At 48.1% G+C, this 18,143-nt stretch overlaps 1 protein-coding gene across 1 annotated transcript in view; it reads left to right on the top strand.

The window, feature by feature from the left end:
- Positions 1-4,455: 4,455 nt before the first annotated feature.
- The window catches only part of LOC102287641 (cytochrome P450 4F6), a 34,173-nt gene continuing 20,485 nt past the window's right edge, over positions 4,456-18,143 (top strand). Inside the window, exons 1-5 of the mRNA XM_005904140.3 lie at positions 4,456-4,583; positions 5,003-5,230; positions 13,246-13,390; positions 14,011-14,064; positions 14,148-14,275. Coding sequence (XP_005904202.1) covers positions 5,033-5,230; positions 13,246-13,390; positions 14,011-14,064; positions 14,148-14,275 — 525 coding nt within the window. The 5' untranslated portion in view covers positions 4,456-4,583; positions 5,003-5,032. The remainder of the gene's footprint in view (positions 4,584-5,002; positions 5,231-13,245; positions 13,391-14,010; positions 14,065-14,147; positions 14,276-18,143) is intronic.

Here is an 18,143-nt window from a genome sequence, read left to right on the forward strand (position 1 = left end):
ATTCTCCAGGTGAGAATCCCAGAGTGGGTAGCTATTTTCTTCTCCAGGAGATCTTCCCGACCAAGGGACTGAACACATGTCTCCTGCGTTTCCTGCATTGGCAGGTGGATTCTTAATCACTGTGCCACCTGCAAACTGTTTTGAAACATACTTTTTCCTGCTCTTTCTGCCTGTGTCTAATGGGATGCTTGCAACTCTCTGTGAGGTTCTATCAACATATTTAACAGATGTGAAAAGTGAGGTTCAGAGGGGTGATGGACTGTGCCAGTGACTGGTGATTCCAAGCAACCACCATAGCTGGTCTGGCACAGGCTTCCCACTGCCTGGCTCTGGGTAGGAGTGGAAGGACCCCTGGCAAAGGGACAGAGGGAGAGTGGCTCCTTTCGTTAACACTGTCTGGGGATATTCCGTAAGCCAGGCTTGTGTGATTTGGCAGCTGAGATGTTCTTTGATGAGAAACCACTGGAGACGCTCCAGTCTCCTCAGGCACAGAACAGAAGGTCCCCATCTGAGGCTTCCTGTCCTCCTGTGCTGGGTCCCTTTGTTCTCCTACCATCTGATCCAGGAAGCCGGGTGGTGGATCCTGCCCCTCCTGTAGCCCCTAGGCCAGCTGGACTTTGAGTTCTTGGCCACACAGTGAAGCAGTCTTTAATCCTGGCTTCTGGAGAGAATGCTGGACCAAAATTTTCACCTTAGCTGGTTCCCCCAAGGACTTGACAACTGCCATCACAGTGTGGGTGCTGAAAGGACAAGGACAGGCTTGCTTGTGCCTACTCTGTGATCGTGGGGCCCTTTTAACTATGCAGTCCATTCCCCCTCTTCATTTGGGTCCCGCTCAAAGGTCACCTTCTCCTGGAAGCCCTCATGTCCCTATCACTGTCTGGTAATTCTTGATCATTTATCTGATCATCGCCCTTCTCCCCATTAGAGGAGTCCTTTGACAGAAGAGACAATGTCTCCTGTGCTTATAGCTACGTCCTACCCTCTAGAATTGTTTCTAGAGCATAGTAGACACTCAGTAAATACACAGCCACCCAGGCCTGGCAAGGACAGATTTTTCTCCTGATTTTACAGATTAAAAAAAGTGAGAGACAAACCGGGTACAGTTCCCTGACATATATTGCAGAGCCTGACTCAGGTCTCTTAAAACAGTGACTCTCAAACTTTAACAAGCACAAGAATCCCTGGAATCTGTTTAAAACATAAATTCTGATTAGGTAAGTACAATCCGACAGTAATGATCTGTCACTGTGTAATGAACACCCCCAAAATCTTTTTTCTAATTATTTTAAATTAATAACTTTTAAATGTTGTTTTGGGGTGTAGCTGATTAACAATGTTGTGATAGTTTCAGACAGACAGCTAAGGGATTCAGTCAGGCATCTACATGTATCCATTCTCCCCCAAACTCCCCTCCCATCCAGGCTTCCACATAACACTGAGCAGTTGCCTGTAGGTCGATTTGGTTATCTGTGGCCCAGCTGGTAAAGAATCCAGCTATCTTGTGACTCAGCTGGTAAAGAATCCACTTGCAATGCGAGACCTGGGTTCGATCCCTGGGTTGGGAAGATCCCCTGGAGAAGGGAAAGGCTACCCACTCCAGCATTCTGGCTTGGAGAATTCCATGGACTGTATAGTTCATGGGGTCACAAAGAGTCGGACACCACTGAGTGGCTTTCACTTTCACTTCACTTTTAAATATAGCAGTGTGTACGTGTCCACCCCAAACTCCCTTACTATCCCTCCCCCTCATCCTCACTGATCCCTCCCGGCCAGCAACCATAAATTTATTCTCTAAGTCTGTGAGTCTCTTTCAGCTTTGTAAGTAGGTTCATTTGTATCATCTCTTTTTAGATTCCACATGTAAGAGATGTCATACATTTGTCCTTCTCTGTCTGATTTACTTTACTCGATATGACAGTCTCTAGGTCCATCCATGTTGCTGAAAATGGCATTATGTCGTTCTTTTAAATCAGCCCCCAAACCTTTGTGGCTTAAAACAATGGCTACCTTATTTTCTCTTATGCTTCTGCAAGGCAACTGGGAACCCTGTGATGTCACCCAAGGCTGTGATCATCTGGAGGCTCAGCTGGCTGGACCATACAGATGGCGCCCTCTTGTGGCCCGCAGGTGACACTGACTGCCGGCTGGGAGATAATCCAAGGCTGCTGATCAGAGCTTCTCCACCGGGCTTGGGCTTCTCCATCGTATGGTGACTGAGTTCCAAGGGATTGTGTTTCTAGAACAGCACGTAGGGCTTCCCTGGTGGCTCAGTGGTAAAGAATCTGCCTGCCAATGTAGTAGACACAGGTTTGATCCCTGGTCTGGGAAGATCCCACATGCTGCAGAGCATAAGCCCCCGCATCACAACTACTGAGCCTTTGCTCTAGAGCCTGGGAGCCACAAGAGAAAAGCCCAGCAGCAGTGAAGACCAAGCGCAGCCCAAAATAATAAATAAATAAAATTATATACATAAAAAAACTTGTAAATTAAACTGCCAAACCAGTCTAAGGCCCATCACTGGCATGGTGCTACCTGACCACACAATGTTAGTTAAACAATGTCAGGCCTGATTCAAGGAGAAGATAAAATAATTCCTCCTCTCACTGGGGACAATGGCAGAAATTTTGCAGCCATCACCATTACCTTGGTGTGTTAAGAGTCCAGAGTTCTGCATTTCCTCGATGTTGCTGCTATTGCCGGTGCTGCTGGTCTGAGGACCCCATTTTGGGTGGCCAGGTTTTACAGCTTGTCGTTATAAAGGTCCCTTTCTTCCCTCAACAGTTAATGAGTTCTGAATATATGCCAAGATTCGCTTTCACTAGTCCTGTCTTGTTGAATTACTTCCCTGTGTGGCTGGAGAGAGTTATTGCACCTCTCTGGACCCCTGTTTCCTCTTCTTTCTTCCTGCTTCTCCCCACCCCTCTCTGGCTAGCCCTGCTGCTTCTCACCTGCTCCCTCCCTGCTCCTGTCTCTTTTCTGGATGGAACTGTCAGTGGCTGGATCCACCCCAGCAGAGAAGAAGAGTCTAGGACGGTGCACCCAAACTTGCTGGGGGCTCCAGGCTTCCCAGGTGGCTCAGTGGTAAAGAATCTGCCTGCTAATGTAGGAGATGCATGTTCAGTCCCTGCATTGGGAAGATCCCCTGGAGGACGGCATGGCAACCCATTCCAGTATCCTTGCCTGGAGAATCCCATGGACAGAAGGGCCTGGCTGGCTACATAGTCCATGGGGTCGCAAAGAGTTGACTTAGTGACTAAACAACAAGGACCAGGCACCTGAAGCCTGATGAAGCCTCCTGAAGCCACCCGAAGCTGGATCAGGTAGACCCGGAAGAAGTAGCGGGTAGCAGAGGTGGGGGAAGAAATCTGGGCATCTCTCCAGCTTTATGAGATGCAGGAAGAATGTCTGAGCTTCTTTCATTCAGCAGCTGCATCCTTCAAACCCACCCTCATCTTTTAGCCTGACCATGAGGAGAGCTCATGGGGGGCTGAGACCACTTTACAGGGAAATTTGGGAATGGGATCTGGAAAATTTGTGTCCCCTTTAACACTTACATCCCATGTTCCAGAAGGGAAGGCTGAGCCCAGAGAAAGTGAAAGTGTTAGTCACTCAGTCGTGTCTGACTCTGTAACCCCAGGACTGTAGCCGGCCAAGCTCCTCTGTCCATGGGATTCTCCAGGCAAGAATACTGGAGTGGGTTGCCATGTCCACCTCCAGGGGATCTTCCTGACCTAGGCATCGAACCTGGGTCTCCTGCATTGCAGGTAGATTCTTTACCGTCTGAGCCACCAGGGAAGCCCAGAGAAAGTGGGCACAAACCACAGTGAGAGTGAGGCTCCCCACTCGGGATCTCCCTGCTCTGCCCTCCCCTGTGTGAACCCTGCTCTCTAAGAGTGCCTCGCAAGCCTTGCACCTCATGCTTCCAGATGCTCTCTTCGACTGAGTCATTTTTCCTCTGAATCTAACGTGGGTAATTCCAAGTCAGGCTGGATTCTTTGTTCCTGCTTGCTACAGTCATGGCTCAACACACACCCTGGGCTGTTGGGAGGAAGGACTTGAACTCCTGCCAGGCTGTGTGCCCTAAAGGGCAGAGGCTTCAGATCTCTGAGCTTCCTGATTGTGTGCTGAAAAATGATCCACGATGCCTTCCGGGCACACGCATGGAGAGGAGCTGCAGAGATGTTTTGGGACAAGGCTGGGCCAGGCCCTGCTCACCTGGCACCTGAACGTTCATGCTTTGAGTGCCACACCCTAGTCTTGGAAGGGCAAGGGGGTTGTAAACCGGGGGTTGTAAACTTGGGCTGCAGAGTCACCTTTGTTCACACCCCAACAAACCCATGCGGGAGGTGCTGAGTCCTGAGAGTTCAGGGTTTGTGCCATGTGACCCTGAGCTGGTCTCTCTGGCCAGATACCTCTGGTTTGAAGTCTTGGGCTGGACGCCAGGTTGGGAGGAGGCACGCAGGGACTGGCTGTCAGGCAAGCCCAGTCTCCCTGCCATTCAGAGGTTGGGCCAGAGGGAAAGAGACCTCCCAGAAGGAGGACAGAGGAAGTTGTGTGGGACAAGCTGCTCCTGACCGAAGGTGCTGGGCTGGTGTTGCTGGGGCCGAGGGTTCTGGTCTGGGGCAGGAAGTGCGTGCTGCCCTAGACAGGGTAGCTCCAGAGAGAGAGACGCACACCCCCGCCTTCCCCTCCCCGGGGATGGTGGTTTCCTTGCAACTGGAGCTCCTGGCAACCTTCCACTAACTCGTTTCTTCATCTGTCTTTTTCTTTCTCTCTTCTCTCTCTTCCTTTCATTTCCCTTCCCTTTCTCTTTCTTTATTTTTCTGTCTCTCTTTCTCTCTCCCTCTTCCTCTGAATTTCTGTTTCTCCCTCTCCTTTCCCAGTCCCTGTCTGTCTCTGAGCCCTTCTTGCCCATCCCTGCCCCTCACTCCCTTGCTCCTCTCCCTCTATCCATCTCTGCTTCACAGCTCACCATTACTGTCTCTTCCTTTATCCTCAGGACTCACCCTCCACCCCATCTGACCACAGGATGCTGGAGCTGAGCCTGTCCTGGCTGGGACTCGGGCCGGTGGCAGCCTCCCCATGGCTGCTGTTGCTACTGGTCGGGGCCTCCTGGATCCTGGCCCGCATCCTGGCCTGGATCTACGCCTTCTATGACAACTGCTGTCGCCTCCGATGCTTCCCGCAGCCCCCCAAACGGAGCTGGTTTTGGGGTCACCTCGGCCTGGTGAGTGGGGGCAGCAGGATAGGTCTGGGGGATCAGGGCAGATAGACTTCCTGAGGGTCAGGAATGGGGCTCAGAGAGCTGGGAGTCTGGGATTAGGCTGGGGTCTGTGGTAGCAAGGGAAACCTCTTGCCTCACCTCCCACCCACTGGGTCCAGTCCTCTCTTCTCTGTCCATCCTATGCTCCAATGCCTTCCTTCTTCTTCTTTTTTAAATTTACTTATTTCACTCACCAGATCTTAGTTGCGGCATGCAGGATCTTCAACCTTTGCTGTATGTGGAAGCTTTAATTGCAGAATGCAGGATCTAGTTCCCTGACCAAGGATCGACCCTGGGCCTTCTGCATGGGGAGCATGGAGTCTTAGCTCCTGGGCCACCAGGGAAGTCCCCCCTGTGCTTTTCTTGTTCCCCAATGCTGTCCTCACCCCAAGCCTGTTTTGGGTCATGTTCCTGCTTGTCTTCCCCACATTTGTGCACATTTGAGGGGCTCTCAGGGTGGGCCGCAGAGAGCTGGGTCCCGTGGTGTCCCCACAGACTGTACAGCTGGTCTTGAGGCCTCCTCAGAGCCACTGTCCAGGATCTGTTCCAGTTGGGCCTTGGGCCAGCATCTGCTCCTCTGTGGGCTTCTGGTTCCCAATAGGAATTAACTATGAGCCCCACCCCATCTTCCCCCCATGGGGTCAGAGGAATGTGTGGACAGTCTCTCCTCCCTTTCCTCAGGCACCTTCATTTACCTATCTTGCCTTCCACCCCCAAGACGTATCAGTGAGCCCTGCTGCCCAACTTGGGTGAAAGTGGGCCACTCTCTTTTTCAGAATCACTCTGCTCTAACGGTCAAACTTCCTGGAAGGAGGCTTCTGGCCCACCTTCCTAGCCTTATCCTCAGAGGCCTTTCCTCTGTGTTCAGTCGGCCCCTTTTTGCCACAATCACACTTAGGGTTTTGTCATCACCCGTAAGGGCGCCACCTCCAAAACCACTGATCTGAGGATTGCATTCTCTGATCACAACCCTTCTTCCTTTGAGCTTCTGTTTTCTTCATCTCCCATCCTAGATCCTGCCAGGATATCCAGTCCCTTCTACACCCCAGTCCAATGGCTTCCTTTCCATCCTACTGCCTTGGACACCTTTAGCTTAGATTCCCATCCTTTGTACTTGGGCTGTGGTGTCTGGCCAATTGGGCTTTCCTTCATAACTCTTTGAATAAGAGCTAAACCCTCCAAGCATTCTGATCTTTTCTCCACGATGATGCTAGAGGTCACAAAACAGCACAAAGAGGTGACATGAACATCCCCACCTGCCCATTCCCAGTGGGCTTTCTTCTGAATAAAACCTCTGATCTGCTGTCTCAGAGCTGTTTTCACTCACTGCCTCTGTTTCTCTGTTTGCTTTCTCCTGCTCCAGTCTGGTCCCTACCTCCATCTGGCATCTGCTTCTGCCAGATGGCTGTGATCTCTAGGTCTCTACATCCCATGGACTCCATCCAGCCCCATCTCATCCAACTCCCAGCAGCTCTCTGAGCTTGTGGACCACCCTGTCCTCCTGAAACCTGCTTTTCCTCTTGGTTCCAGCACACACCCTCCTCTGGTCTCTCCCCTAATCCCCATAGCTCCTCTGTCTCCTTTTGGCTCCTCCTTTGCTCCATCTTTCCATGTGAGGAACCCCCGCCCCCAACATTCTAACCCTTTCTCCTTCTTCTGTTTCTTCCGAGGATATTTCCTCACTTAGGACTCCAACTCGTAAGGCGACCATCAGTTTCCTCTGCAAGTGAATTTCAAGTTCACATGTCTCCTGATCCCAAGGTCATCCAGCTCCTTCCTCCTCTTCTCACGTGAAGGTGGAGGGTCTCATAAACACCCCATTCTTTGGTCAGAATCTGAACTCATGGCTCCCTCCCCAATCCTGCCCCTGCCCTCAATCTAGTGCATCCTTATAGCTGTCCACATCCCATTCTCTGGGGCCCCTGAGCCTGCCCATTTCCCTCACCCATGTGCCCAGTCCTAATGTGCTGCCTCCACAATCTGTCCCCCGTCTATCCCCTCTGCATCTCCTATCATTCATGGCCCCATCCACCGTCATTTTTCTGCAGGAATCCCTGCCAAGCCTTCTCTCTGGTCTCCTTATTGCCACTGGCATCCCCTCCATCCTCTTTCTCTTTTTAGCCCTGGATAGACTTTTCTGAAATTCCATTTAGGTCATGCCGTTTCTTGGCTGAAAACTGTTCAATGACTGCCTATCGCTCTGAAGATAAAGACTAAATGTTTCCAGGCCGGCACCTGCAGTTCTCCTTAGCCTTGTGCATGTCATGGTCACTCTGAGCTTCTGCTTTATCTCTTCAGTGAACCAAGCTCTACCCACTGCAGGGTTTTTGCTTGTGCTGCAGGAAGCACTCCCCTTCCTGTGTTTACCCCCTGGATTCCTCCTTATCCTTCTATTTTTGGCTCAAGTATAACTATCTTCTCTAAGCGTCCCTTGACTCCCCCAGACTCTGATCTCTGACTTTGCTCATTTGTGGTTGTTCAGTCTCTAAGTCACGTCCGATTCTTTGCAACCCCATGGACTGCAGCACAGCAGGCTGCCCTGTCCTTCATTATCTCCTGGGGTTTGCTCAAACTCATGTCCATTTAGTCGATGATGCCATCTCATCCTCTGACGTCCCCTTCTCCTCCTGCCTTCAATCTTTCCCAGCATCAGGGTCTTTTCCAATGAGCCAGCTCTTCATATCAGGTGGCCAAAGTATTGGAGCTTTAAAATTTCAGCATCAGTCCTTCCAACAAACATTCAGGGTTGATTTCCTTCAGGATTGACCGGTTTGATCTCCTTGTAGTCCAAAGGACCCTCGAAAGTCTTCAACATGTGTCAGTTCAAAAGTGTCAGTTCTTTGGCACTCAACCTTCTTTATGGTCCAATTCTCACATCTGTACGTGACTACTGGAAAAACCGTATCTTTGACTATATGGTCTTTGTTGGCAAAGTAATGTCTCTGCTTTTTAATATGCTTTCTAGGTTTGTCATAGCTTTTCTTCCAAGTAGCAAGTATCTTTCAATTTTATGGCTGCCGTCATCATCTGCAGTGATTTTGGAGCCCAAGAAAACAGAGTCTGTCACTGTTTCCATTTTTCCCACATCTCTTTGTGATGAAGAGATGGGACCAGAATTCATGATCTTTATTTTTTGAATGTTGAGTTTTAAGTCAGTTTTTTTCACTCTTCTCTTTCACCCTCATCAAGAGGCTCTTTAGTTCCTCTTTGCTTTCTGCCATTAGGATAGTATCCTCTGCATATCTGGGGTTATTGATATTTCTCGGGGCAGTCTTGATTCCAGCTTGTGATTCATTCAGCCTGGCATTTCTCATGATGTACTCTGCATGTAAGTTAAAAAGCAGGGTGATAATATATAGCCTTGTTGTACTCCTTTCCCAATTTTGAACCAGTCTTCTGTTCATGTCCGGTTCTAACTGTTGCTTCTTGACCTGCACACAGGTTTCTCAGGAAACAGGTAAAGTGGTCTGGTATTTCCATCTCTTTACGAAGTTTATGCAGTTAGCTGAGAGCCACACAGTCAAAGGCTTTAGTGTAGAAGCAGCAGTAGATGTTTTTCTGGAATCCTGTTGCTTTTTCTATGATCCAGCTGATGTTGGCAATTTCATCTCTGGTTTATCTGCCTTTTCTAAATCCAGCTTGTACATTTGGAAGTTCTTGGTTCATGTATTATTGAAGCCTAACTTAAAGGATTTTGAATATTATCTTGCTAGAATGTGAAATGAACACAGTTTTATGGACTTGGCCCTGCTCATGATTAAATAGTTAATTGTCCAGTTACTTATTTATTATCCATCTCTGGATAACCCTAGATGTTTGCTCTGGGGACAAACATGATATATACATGGCCCAGCCTGTTTAATAAATGTTTGGTAATACTGTGGTGGAGGCCTGGGTAACTTGCCATCACTTCACATTCTCATCCAAGGCCAAAGGCACAAGTGTCCAGCTCCTCTCTCCCCCTCCCCCAGACCAGCATCTCACAGAACAGCATGTCCCAAGCACATTGTAAAGCTTTCCTGAGATTACATGGCTTGTGAAAGGTTGTTGCTAAACCATGAAAAGACACCAGGATTCTTGGCCTCCAGAGAAGAAGAATTCAATCCGGGGCCAGAGACGAGGCTTGATCGCTCAAAGCTTTTGTGTAATTAAGTTTTATTAAAGTATAAAGGAGATAGAGAGAGCTTCTGACATAGACATCAGAAGAGGACAGAAAGAATACCCCCATGCTAGTTTTTAGCTGGATGTTATATATAGTTACTGCTGCTGCTGCTGCTAAGTCGCTTCAGTTGTGTCCGACTCTGTGTGACCCCATAGACGGCAGCCCACCAGGCTCCCCTGTCCCTGGGATTCTCCAGGCAAGAACACTGGAGTGGGTTGCCATTTCCTTCTCCAATGCATGAAAGTGAAGAGTGAAAGTGAAGTCGCTCAGTCATGTTTTACTGTTAATGAAAGAAAGGATTGTCTTAAAACTCAGAATGGCACCAGGCCCATCATCCATAAGATGTATTTTGGGATAATCTTGGCACCAGATGAGTAGATTGACTTGAATTTCTTGTAGAAGGGCAGATTACCATACAAATAGTTTTGTTTATATAGATCAGGGGAACAATGTCTGAGTATAACATATGGTTTGTCAAGTAGGTTCTGAGCCATTAGGTGGAACCGACTTTAAGACAGAATCTGGGATAAATGCATAGTACATTAACATAGTTTAAGACAAACATTTCCATAAGAAAAGTGCATTGGTTAACTCAAGGTTTGAGAACAGTTACCTTCAGGTGAAACCAGGTGTCATTATGGCAACACAGTATTTTAAGAAAAACCTTTTAAATTTCTATAGAGAAGGAAAAAAATATCACTAGTTTGTTTCCTCCTGCCGCTTAAGAGAGATAAAAATGTCTGACACTTGCAGCCTATTTCCTCCATTTGGAGACCCCTGGCCTTCCTGCCTGTTACCCTCTCACTTGGAATGTTCTCAGAGAGCCCTAAAGTTACCCTTCTGACTCCCCATCCAAGGGCTTGGCTGTGGAGGCTGGTCTCAGTCATGCTTTTCTCCTCCAATATCTCCTGCTGTGTGACTTTGGCTAAGTTTCTCTCCCTCTCTGAGCTGAACTTATCAAATGCCTCAGGGTCCTTAGGGAGTAGAGTGTGTGTGTTCTCGGTCATTCAGTCATGCCCAACTCTTTGCAACCCCATGGACTATAGTCCACCAAGCTTCTTTGTCCGTGGGATTCTCCAGGAAAGCATACTTGAGCGGGATTTTCCAGACCTAGGGATTGGACCTGTGTCTCCTGCATTTGCAAGTAGATTCTTTACCGCTAGTGCCACCTGGGAAGTCCCCAGTGAGCAAGGAGCAGTTCCAAAGGTAAAAATGACATATGTTCACCTACCTGGAGCACCTGGGGGCTTGAATGGGGTGTCCTGAGGGACTGGAGAGGGTGCCTCACCAGAAAGCAACTCTCCCTTCTTCTTCTTTTGGGGGATATGGCTTCGGTTTCTTCATTTGTAATTGGCATGATTTATGGGAGTGTCCAAGAAGCAGGTTCTATCTCTGCTTCTTGGGAAGATCTTTGGTTGGGAAGATTGCCTGGAGAAGGAAATGACAACCCACTCTAGTATTCTTGCCTGGAAAATTCTATGGAGTGAGGAGTCTGGTGGGCTATAGTCCACCAAATGGGATTATAAAGAGTTGGACACTACTGAGAGACTAAAGAGCGATAGTAGCAGCATGGGAGTGTCCATAGGTTCAGGAAAGAGATAGATAGCTAGGATGTACTGTGAGAAATAGATAGACAGGATGTACTAGATAGATATCTATACCTAGATAGATATTTGGTTGGCCAAAAACTTCATTCAAACCTTCCATACAATGCTATGGAAAACCTGAATGCACTTCTTGGCCAACCCAGTAGCTAGCTAGCTAGCAGACAGAGAGGATGCACTGTGCATAAAGCCTCATTAGCAGAAGGGGTTCAGAGGTGAGACGGGCTGTCTTGATTGATGGGCAGAGTTAACCTGTGTCCCTTAGAGTCAATCAGGGCTGGAAAGTCCCAGGACTGTAGACCCTTAACCATTGAAGGAATTTGAGGCTATGTGGATGGGCCAGAACATGAAAGGATGCGGACTCAAAACCCAGAGACAAGTCCTGAGTCCACCCTGCTACTGACAAACCTCCTCCATAGGGATCTTCTCATGTGTCCACCCCTGGGGCTGGCACCACTCCCAAGATGAGAAAAATGATTTCTTTGAGCTAAGGTCATCCTCCCTGTAGGCAGAGACTGTCTTCTCCCTTGCCCTGGGATGCCCCCTTGGGACTTGGAGAGCCTCTGAGTCCCTCCCATCTCTGGCATGAAGAAGCATGGGAAGCAGAGATTCCCTCCGTCTGTGCAGGTTCCCTCACACTGTTCACTGCAGCAGCTTCTTCTGGGGGAGTGATGGCTATTGCCTTGCTTGCATGTCCTCCTAACAGTGCAGGGCTTGAGGGACTTCACTCCACTTCACTCACCTGCCCCCAGGGACTTACGATCTGGTTGGGCTCCATCATCTTCCTCATCATTTTCTGCCACCATGACATTGCCTGATCTGTCACCAACACCACGGGTGTCCACCTGGGACAGGTGGTAGTGGGTGGCATGGCAGTTTCTGAGGGCGGTGAGCCCCTCACTGGCAAACTTCTGTTCACTTCCCGCAGGTCCCAGGGCCCCTCCTGCTCTTAGACACTTTTGGTTGACTTTTCTCCCCCCTTTCATTTATTTGCCAACCCCGTTCTGGTGTTCTGAACATTGCTTGGGGATCCTTGCAGAGACTGAGCTCTGAGCTCTGCTGTGGTGGACCCTCCAATCTTGGTCACAGAAGATTAGAGATATCCCTGATCCTGTGTGGTCTGGGTGGGTCTGAGGGAGAGACACGGGCTGGTGGAGCCCAGAGAGGAATCAGGGCTTTTGCTATTGGGGCAGGCCGAAGGACTTCTTGGAGTAATAGTTGTTGGAAGTGGGTTGGGAACAATTAATAGGCTTTTTTTTTTTTTTTAAGAAAACAAGTGAAAGTATATTCTGTGGAGAGGACTAGTGCACTCAAAGGCCTGTAAGTGAAAGAGTGAGCACCTGGGTTTTGAGCCATAGGGAGGGGTTCAGGGCAGCTAGGGTGATGCAGGTGAGAGGCAGAGAAAAGGTGGAGAGAATAGGGAGACAAGGGCTTTGAGACCAGGTAGGAGCAGGGGATTGATTCTGAGAGCAGTGGGGAGCCAGGGAAGGTGTGGAGATGAGGAGAAACAGGGATGGGGAGTAGGAGAGATGGACAAAGAAATAGGGGCAGCAAAAGAGAGATACAGAGAAAGAATGAGGGAGAGAGACTGAGAGAAGGACACACAGAGACATAAATGGAGCAAAAGAAAATACATATACACAGATACAAACATATCTATCTTCTACCTATTTATCAGTCCATCTACCCACTTTCTATCACGTCCGTCATATCTGCTTATTTATCTATATATTTTCCATTTATCCATACATCCATAATCTATCTGTCACCTACAATCTATCTATACCTATCCATCATTTATCCAACCATCACCTAGTCATCAATCCACCCATCTTTCTATCCATCCATCTATCCACCCATCATCTAATGATTAGTGGATTAGTAGATTATCTATCTATCCATCCATCCACCCATTATCTCCTCCCACCTCTCACCCCTGCCCTCTTTCTCTCTCTCCCCCACCATTCTCCCCTCTCTCTCAGTCAAAATACAGAGATGAAGAGAATAAGGGGACAGACAGAGGCACATAGAGGGGCATGAAAAAATACAGAGAGCAAGAGAGAAAGCTGACTCAGATGGAGAGAGTATAGGTCAACAATGCAGGTAGAAGAGGATAAGGGGGTGAGTGGGTGTGGTGGGTAGGGGGATGAAGCGGGAGGATGTAGCTTCTGGCGCCTTCTGCCAAGCCCGGTCTCAACCCCACCTGTTCCCAGGCACAGAGCAATGAGGAGAGCATGCGGCTGGTGGAGGAGCTGGGCCACTACTTCCGCGACGTCCACCTCTGGTGGATGGGGCCCTTCTTCCCCATCCTGCGGCTTGTTCACCCTAACTTCGTTGCCCCTCTGCTCCAGGCATCAGGTATCTCTCCCAGGAGCACCCCCTCCCAGCCTCTTCCCTGGCCCCTGCTCCCAAGCCCTTCCCACTCCTGGACAGACCAGGTTGAGCAGGAGAACGGACAGCATTGACAGAGACCTGCTGGGTGACTCTGGGAAAGCCTCCAGTTCTCTCTGGTTGCCGAAGTCTTTTTTCAGTTTTGGGTGGTGGAAAATCAACACTATTGGTCCACTATGTCAGATGTTCCAGGAGAGGTCAGAGAGTGCTGGGGCAAGCATGATGTCCTTGGTGCTTAAAAGTGCATTTTGTAGAGTGCTGTGCTGTGCTTGGGGATTTAGGATATGCTGAACCACATAGGAGCCATGTCCAGGTGTGCTGGGACGTGCTGTGTCATGTTGGAGTGTGTCTAAGCACATAGGGTTGTGTTGATGGGGTCCACTCTGTGCTGCAGCCTGGTCTGGTCCCCGTCCCCCCCCCACCCCCACCTCCTACCTCCTCCAAGCTTCCTCTACTCTTGGCCCCATTCCTGCTATGCTGAGCTTGGAAAATTCAGACCGCTTCCTGGGAGCCTCCAGCCCCCACCAAAAATTATTACTCCGCCCCACCATCCACCATGGCCCCTGATGTTCTATTTCTTGTGTCAGCCACCATCATACCCAAGGATATGTTTTTCTACAGCTTCCTGAAGCCCTGGCTGGGTGAGTAACTGTGAGTGAAGGGGATGATCTTGGGGGCCCAGGAAAAGGTTCTTTTGCTTACTCCCCATGGCTGTCTCTGCTAGGGGATGGGCTCCTGCTGAGTGCTGGTGACAAGTGGAGCAGCCACCGTCGCCTGCTGACACCTGCCTTCCACTTCGAGATTTTGAAGCCCTATATGAAGATTTTCAACAAGAGCGCAGACATCATGCACGTGAGTCTCTTGAACCCAGGGTCCCAGCTGGAGCATTGGGAAAGGGGGAATGGGCCTCAACACATATGGTCTGGAATCCTGATTCAGCTGGATGGCTTTGGGGGGTCACTGATTTTCCTCTCTAAGCCTCAATTTCCTCATCTGTAAAACTGGGATGAAAGTGAAAGTCGCTCAGTTGTGTCCTACTCTTTGCGACCCCATGGACTATACAGTCCATGGAATTCTCCAGGACAGAATTCTGGAGTGGGTAGCCTTTCCCTTCTCCAAAGGATCTTCCCAACCCAGGGATCGAACCCAGGTCTCCCACATTGAAGGCAGATTCTTTGCCAGCTGAGCCACTAGAGAAGCCCAAGAATACTGGAGTGGGTAGCTTATCCTTTCTCCAGGGGATCTTCCCAACCCAGGAATCAAACCAGGGTCTCTTGCATTGCAGGCAGATTTTTACCATTTGAGCTACCCCTTTTAAAAGATTGTGATGCTGGGAAAGATTGAAGGCAAAAGGAGATGAAGGTGGCAGAGGATGAGATGGTTAGATAGCATCACCGAGTCAATGGACATGAATTTGAGCAAACTCCAGGAGGTAGTGAAGGACAGGGAATCCTGGTGTGCTGCAGTCCATGGGGTTGCAAAGAGTCAGACACGACTTAGCAACTGAACAACAACAACAAAAGGGTGGTCAAGATGACGTAATGGAATCAGGTTCCTGGCACACATTAGGTACTCAGAAAGTTTTAGATGCTAGTCTGCTTCATGGAAGCTCTGTAAATTCAGGACACAAATGATGAACATTGCATAGTAGTTCTTTCTGCACCACCTTAAAACTTTCTGCATACCCCCTTAAAACCCGTGGACTTGAAAGAATTAGTGTTTATTATTGTTCATGAGATGATACATCAGTTGAGTCATTCTCATCCTGGTTGGAATCATGCATGCATTTGTGGTCATGGGTGGGTTATGTAGACAGCTCTGCTGTTCTGGATTTAGCTTTGGCATGTACTCAGAGCTTGGCTAGCTGTCAGCTGGTTTAGGATAGCCTTGGTGGGACAATGGACTCCTGTATTTGTCTCTCATCTTCTGGTAGCTCTCATCACCTGAGCTTGACTGCATGGTGGAGGGGGCTCCAAGAGAATGAGCAAACATGCAATATCTCTTGAAACCTAGTTTGGAAACTAGCACACCACCTCCTGTTAACTGAAGCAAGTCCCAGCTCAGTCCAGATTCAACAGGTGGAGAAAGAGGTTGCTCTTCCTAATGAAAGAGCTGTGAAATCTCATTGCAAAGAGTGAAGGTGAAGGGAAGGATGAAGAAATGGGGACCCGTTTGCAGTTGTCTTTCACTATGATAGTGATGAAGATGATGATGATAGTTAAAAGTTATTTAACACTTATTGTGTATCAGAAGGGCCTTCCTTAGTGGCTCAGAGGGTAAACAGTCTGCCTGCAATACGGGAGGCATGTGTTCAATTCCTGGGTCAGGAAGATCCCCTGGAGAAGGAAATGGAACAGTGAGCCAGGTCCATGGCATGTGTTGTCTAATTTATTTTCACAATCCTATGAGGTAGAGATGATTATAATTGCCACTTTAAGGATAATGAAATGGAAGGTTAGAGAGGTTAGGGAGATTGCCCAAGATAGCTCATTAGTAAGTGAGCTATGTGTAGTGAGTCAGGCATTCTAACTTGGTTTGTACAACACCAATACAGGTCATCTTTGTTGTTGTTCAGTCGCTAAGTTGGGTCTGACTCTTTACAGCCTCATGGGTTGCAGCATAACAGGCTGTCCTGTCCTGTCCTATCTCCTGGAGTTTGCTCAAACTCATGTCCATTGAGTCAGTGAGGCCATCGTACCATCTTATCCTCTGTCAATCCCTTCTCCTCTTGCCCACAATCTTTCCCAGCATCAGGGTCTTTTCCAATGAGTCAGCTATTCACATCAGGTGGGCAAAGTTTTGGAGCTTCAGCATCAGCATCAGTCCTTCCAATAAATATTCAGGTTGATTTCCTTTAAGATTGATGAGTTTGATCTCCTTGCAGTCTAAGGGACTCTCAAGAGTCTTCTCCAGCACCACAATTTGAAAGCATCAGTTCTTTGGCCCTCAGACTTCTTTATGGTCCAATTCTCAAATTTGTACATGACTACTTGAGAAACCTATATGCAGGTCAGGAAGCAACAGTTAGAACTGGACATGGAACAACAGAGTGGTTCCAAGTAGGAAAAAGAGTACGTCAAGGCTGTATATTGTCACCCTGCTTATTTAACTTATATGCAGAGTACATCATGAGAAACACTGGGCTGGATGAAGCACAGGCTGGAATCAAGACTGCCAGGAGCAATATCAATAATCTCAGATACGCAGGTGATACCACCCTTATGGCAGAAAGTGAAGAAGAACTAAAGAGCCTCTTAATGAAAGTGAAAGAGGAGAGTGAAAAAGTTGGCTTAAAGCTCAACATTCAGAAAACTAAGATCATGGCATCCGGTCCCATCACTTCATGGCAAATAGATGGGGAAACAGTGGAAACAGTGGATGATTTTATTTTTTGGGGGGCTCCAAAATCACTGCAGATGGTGATTGCAGCTTCCATCTGCAAATTAAATTAAATTTGCAGAAATTAAAAGATGCTTACTCCTTGGAAGGAAAGTTATGACCAACCTAGATAGCATATTAAAAAGCAGAGACATTACTTTGCCAACAAAGGTCCGTCTAGTCAAGGCTATGGTTTTTCCAGTGGTCATGTATAGATGTGAGAGTTGGACTATAAAGAAAGCTGAGCACAGAAGAATTGATGCTTTTGAACTGTGGTGTTGGAGAGAAGACTCTTGAGAGTCCCTTGGACTGCAAGGAGATCCAATCAGTCCATCCTAAAGGAAATCAGTCCTGGGTGTTCATTGGAAGGACTGATATTGAAGCTGAAACTCCAATATTTTGGCCACCTGATGCAAAGAGCTGACTCATTGGAAAAGACCCTGATGTTGGGAAAGATTGAAGGCAGGAGGAGAAGGGGACGACAGAGGATAAGATGGTTGGGTGGCATCACCGACTCAATGGACATGAGTTTGGGTAAACTCCGGGAGTTGGTGATGGACAGGAAGGCCTGGCGTGCTGCAGTTCATGGGGTCACAAAGAGTCAGACACGACTGAGCGACTGAACTGAATTGACAGGAGAAAACATAGCTCTGACTATAAGGACTTTTGTCAGCAAAGTGATGTCTCTGCTTCTTGACACACTGTCTAGGTTTGTCAGAGCTTTTCTTCCAAGGAGCAAGTGTCTTTTAATTTCACCGCTGCAGTCACCATCCGCAATGATTTTGGTGTCCAGGAAAATAAAATTTGTCACTATTTTGACCTTTTTCCCATCTATTTGCCATGAAGTCATGGGACTGAATGTCATGATCTTAGTTTTTTGAATGTTGAGTTTCAAGACAGCTTTTCACTCTCCTCTTTCACCTTCATCAAGAGGCTCTTTAGCTCCTCTTTGCTTTCTGCCATTAGAGTAGTATCATCTGCATATCTGAGATTGTTGATATTTCTCCTGTCAATCTTGATTCTAGCTTGTGATTCATCCAGCCTGGTATTTTGCATAATGTACTCTGTATATAAATTAAATATATAGTGTGACAGTATGCAGCCTGTTGTACTCCTTTCCCAATTTTGAACCAGTCCATTGTTCCATGTCCAGTTCTATTGCTTCTTAACCTGCATACAGGTTTTTCAAGCGTCAGGTAAGGTAGTCTGGCACTCCCATCTCTTTAAGAGTTTTCCAGTTTGTCATGATCCACCTGGTCAAAGGCTTTCGTGTAGTCAATGGAGCAGAATTAGATGTTTTTCTGGAATCCTTTTGCTTTTTCTATGATCCAACGAATGTTGG

The sequence above is a fragment of the Bos mutus genome, chromosome 7 (genome assembly GCF_027580195.1).
Source record: "Bos mutus isolate GX-2022 chromosome 7, NWIPB_WYAK_1.1, whole genome shotgun sequence".
In the NCBI taxonomy this organism is placed as follows: Eukaryota; Metazoa; Chordata; class Mammalia; order Artiodactyla; family Bovidae; genus Bos; species Bos mutus.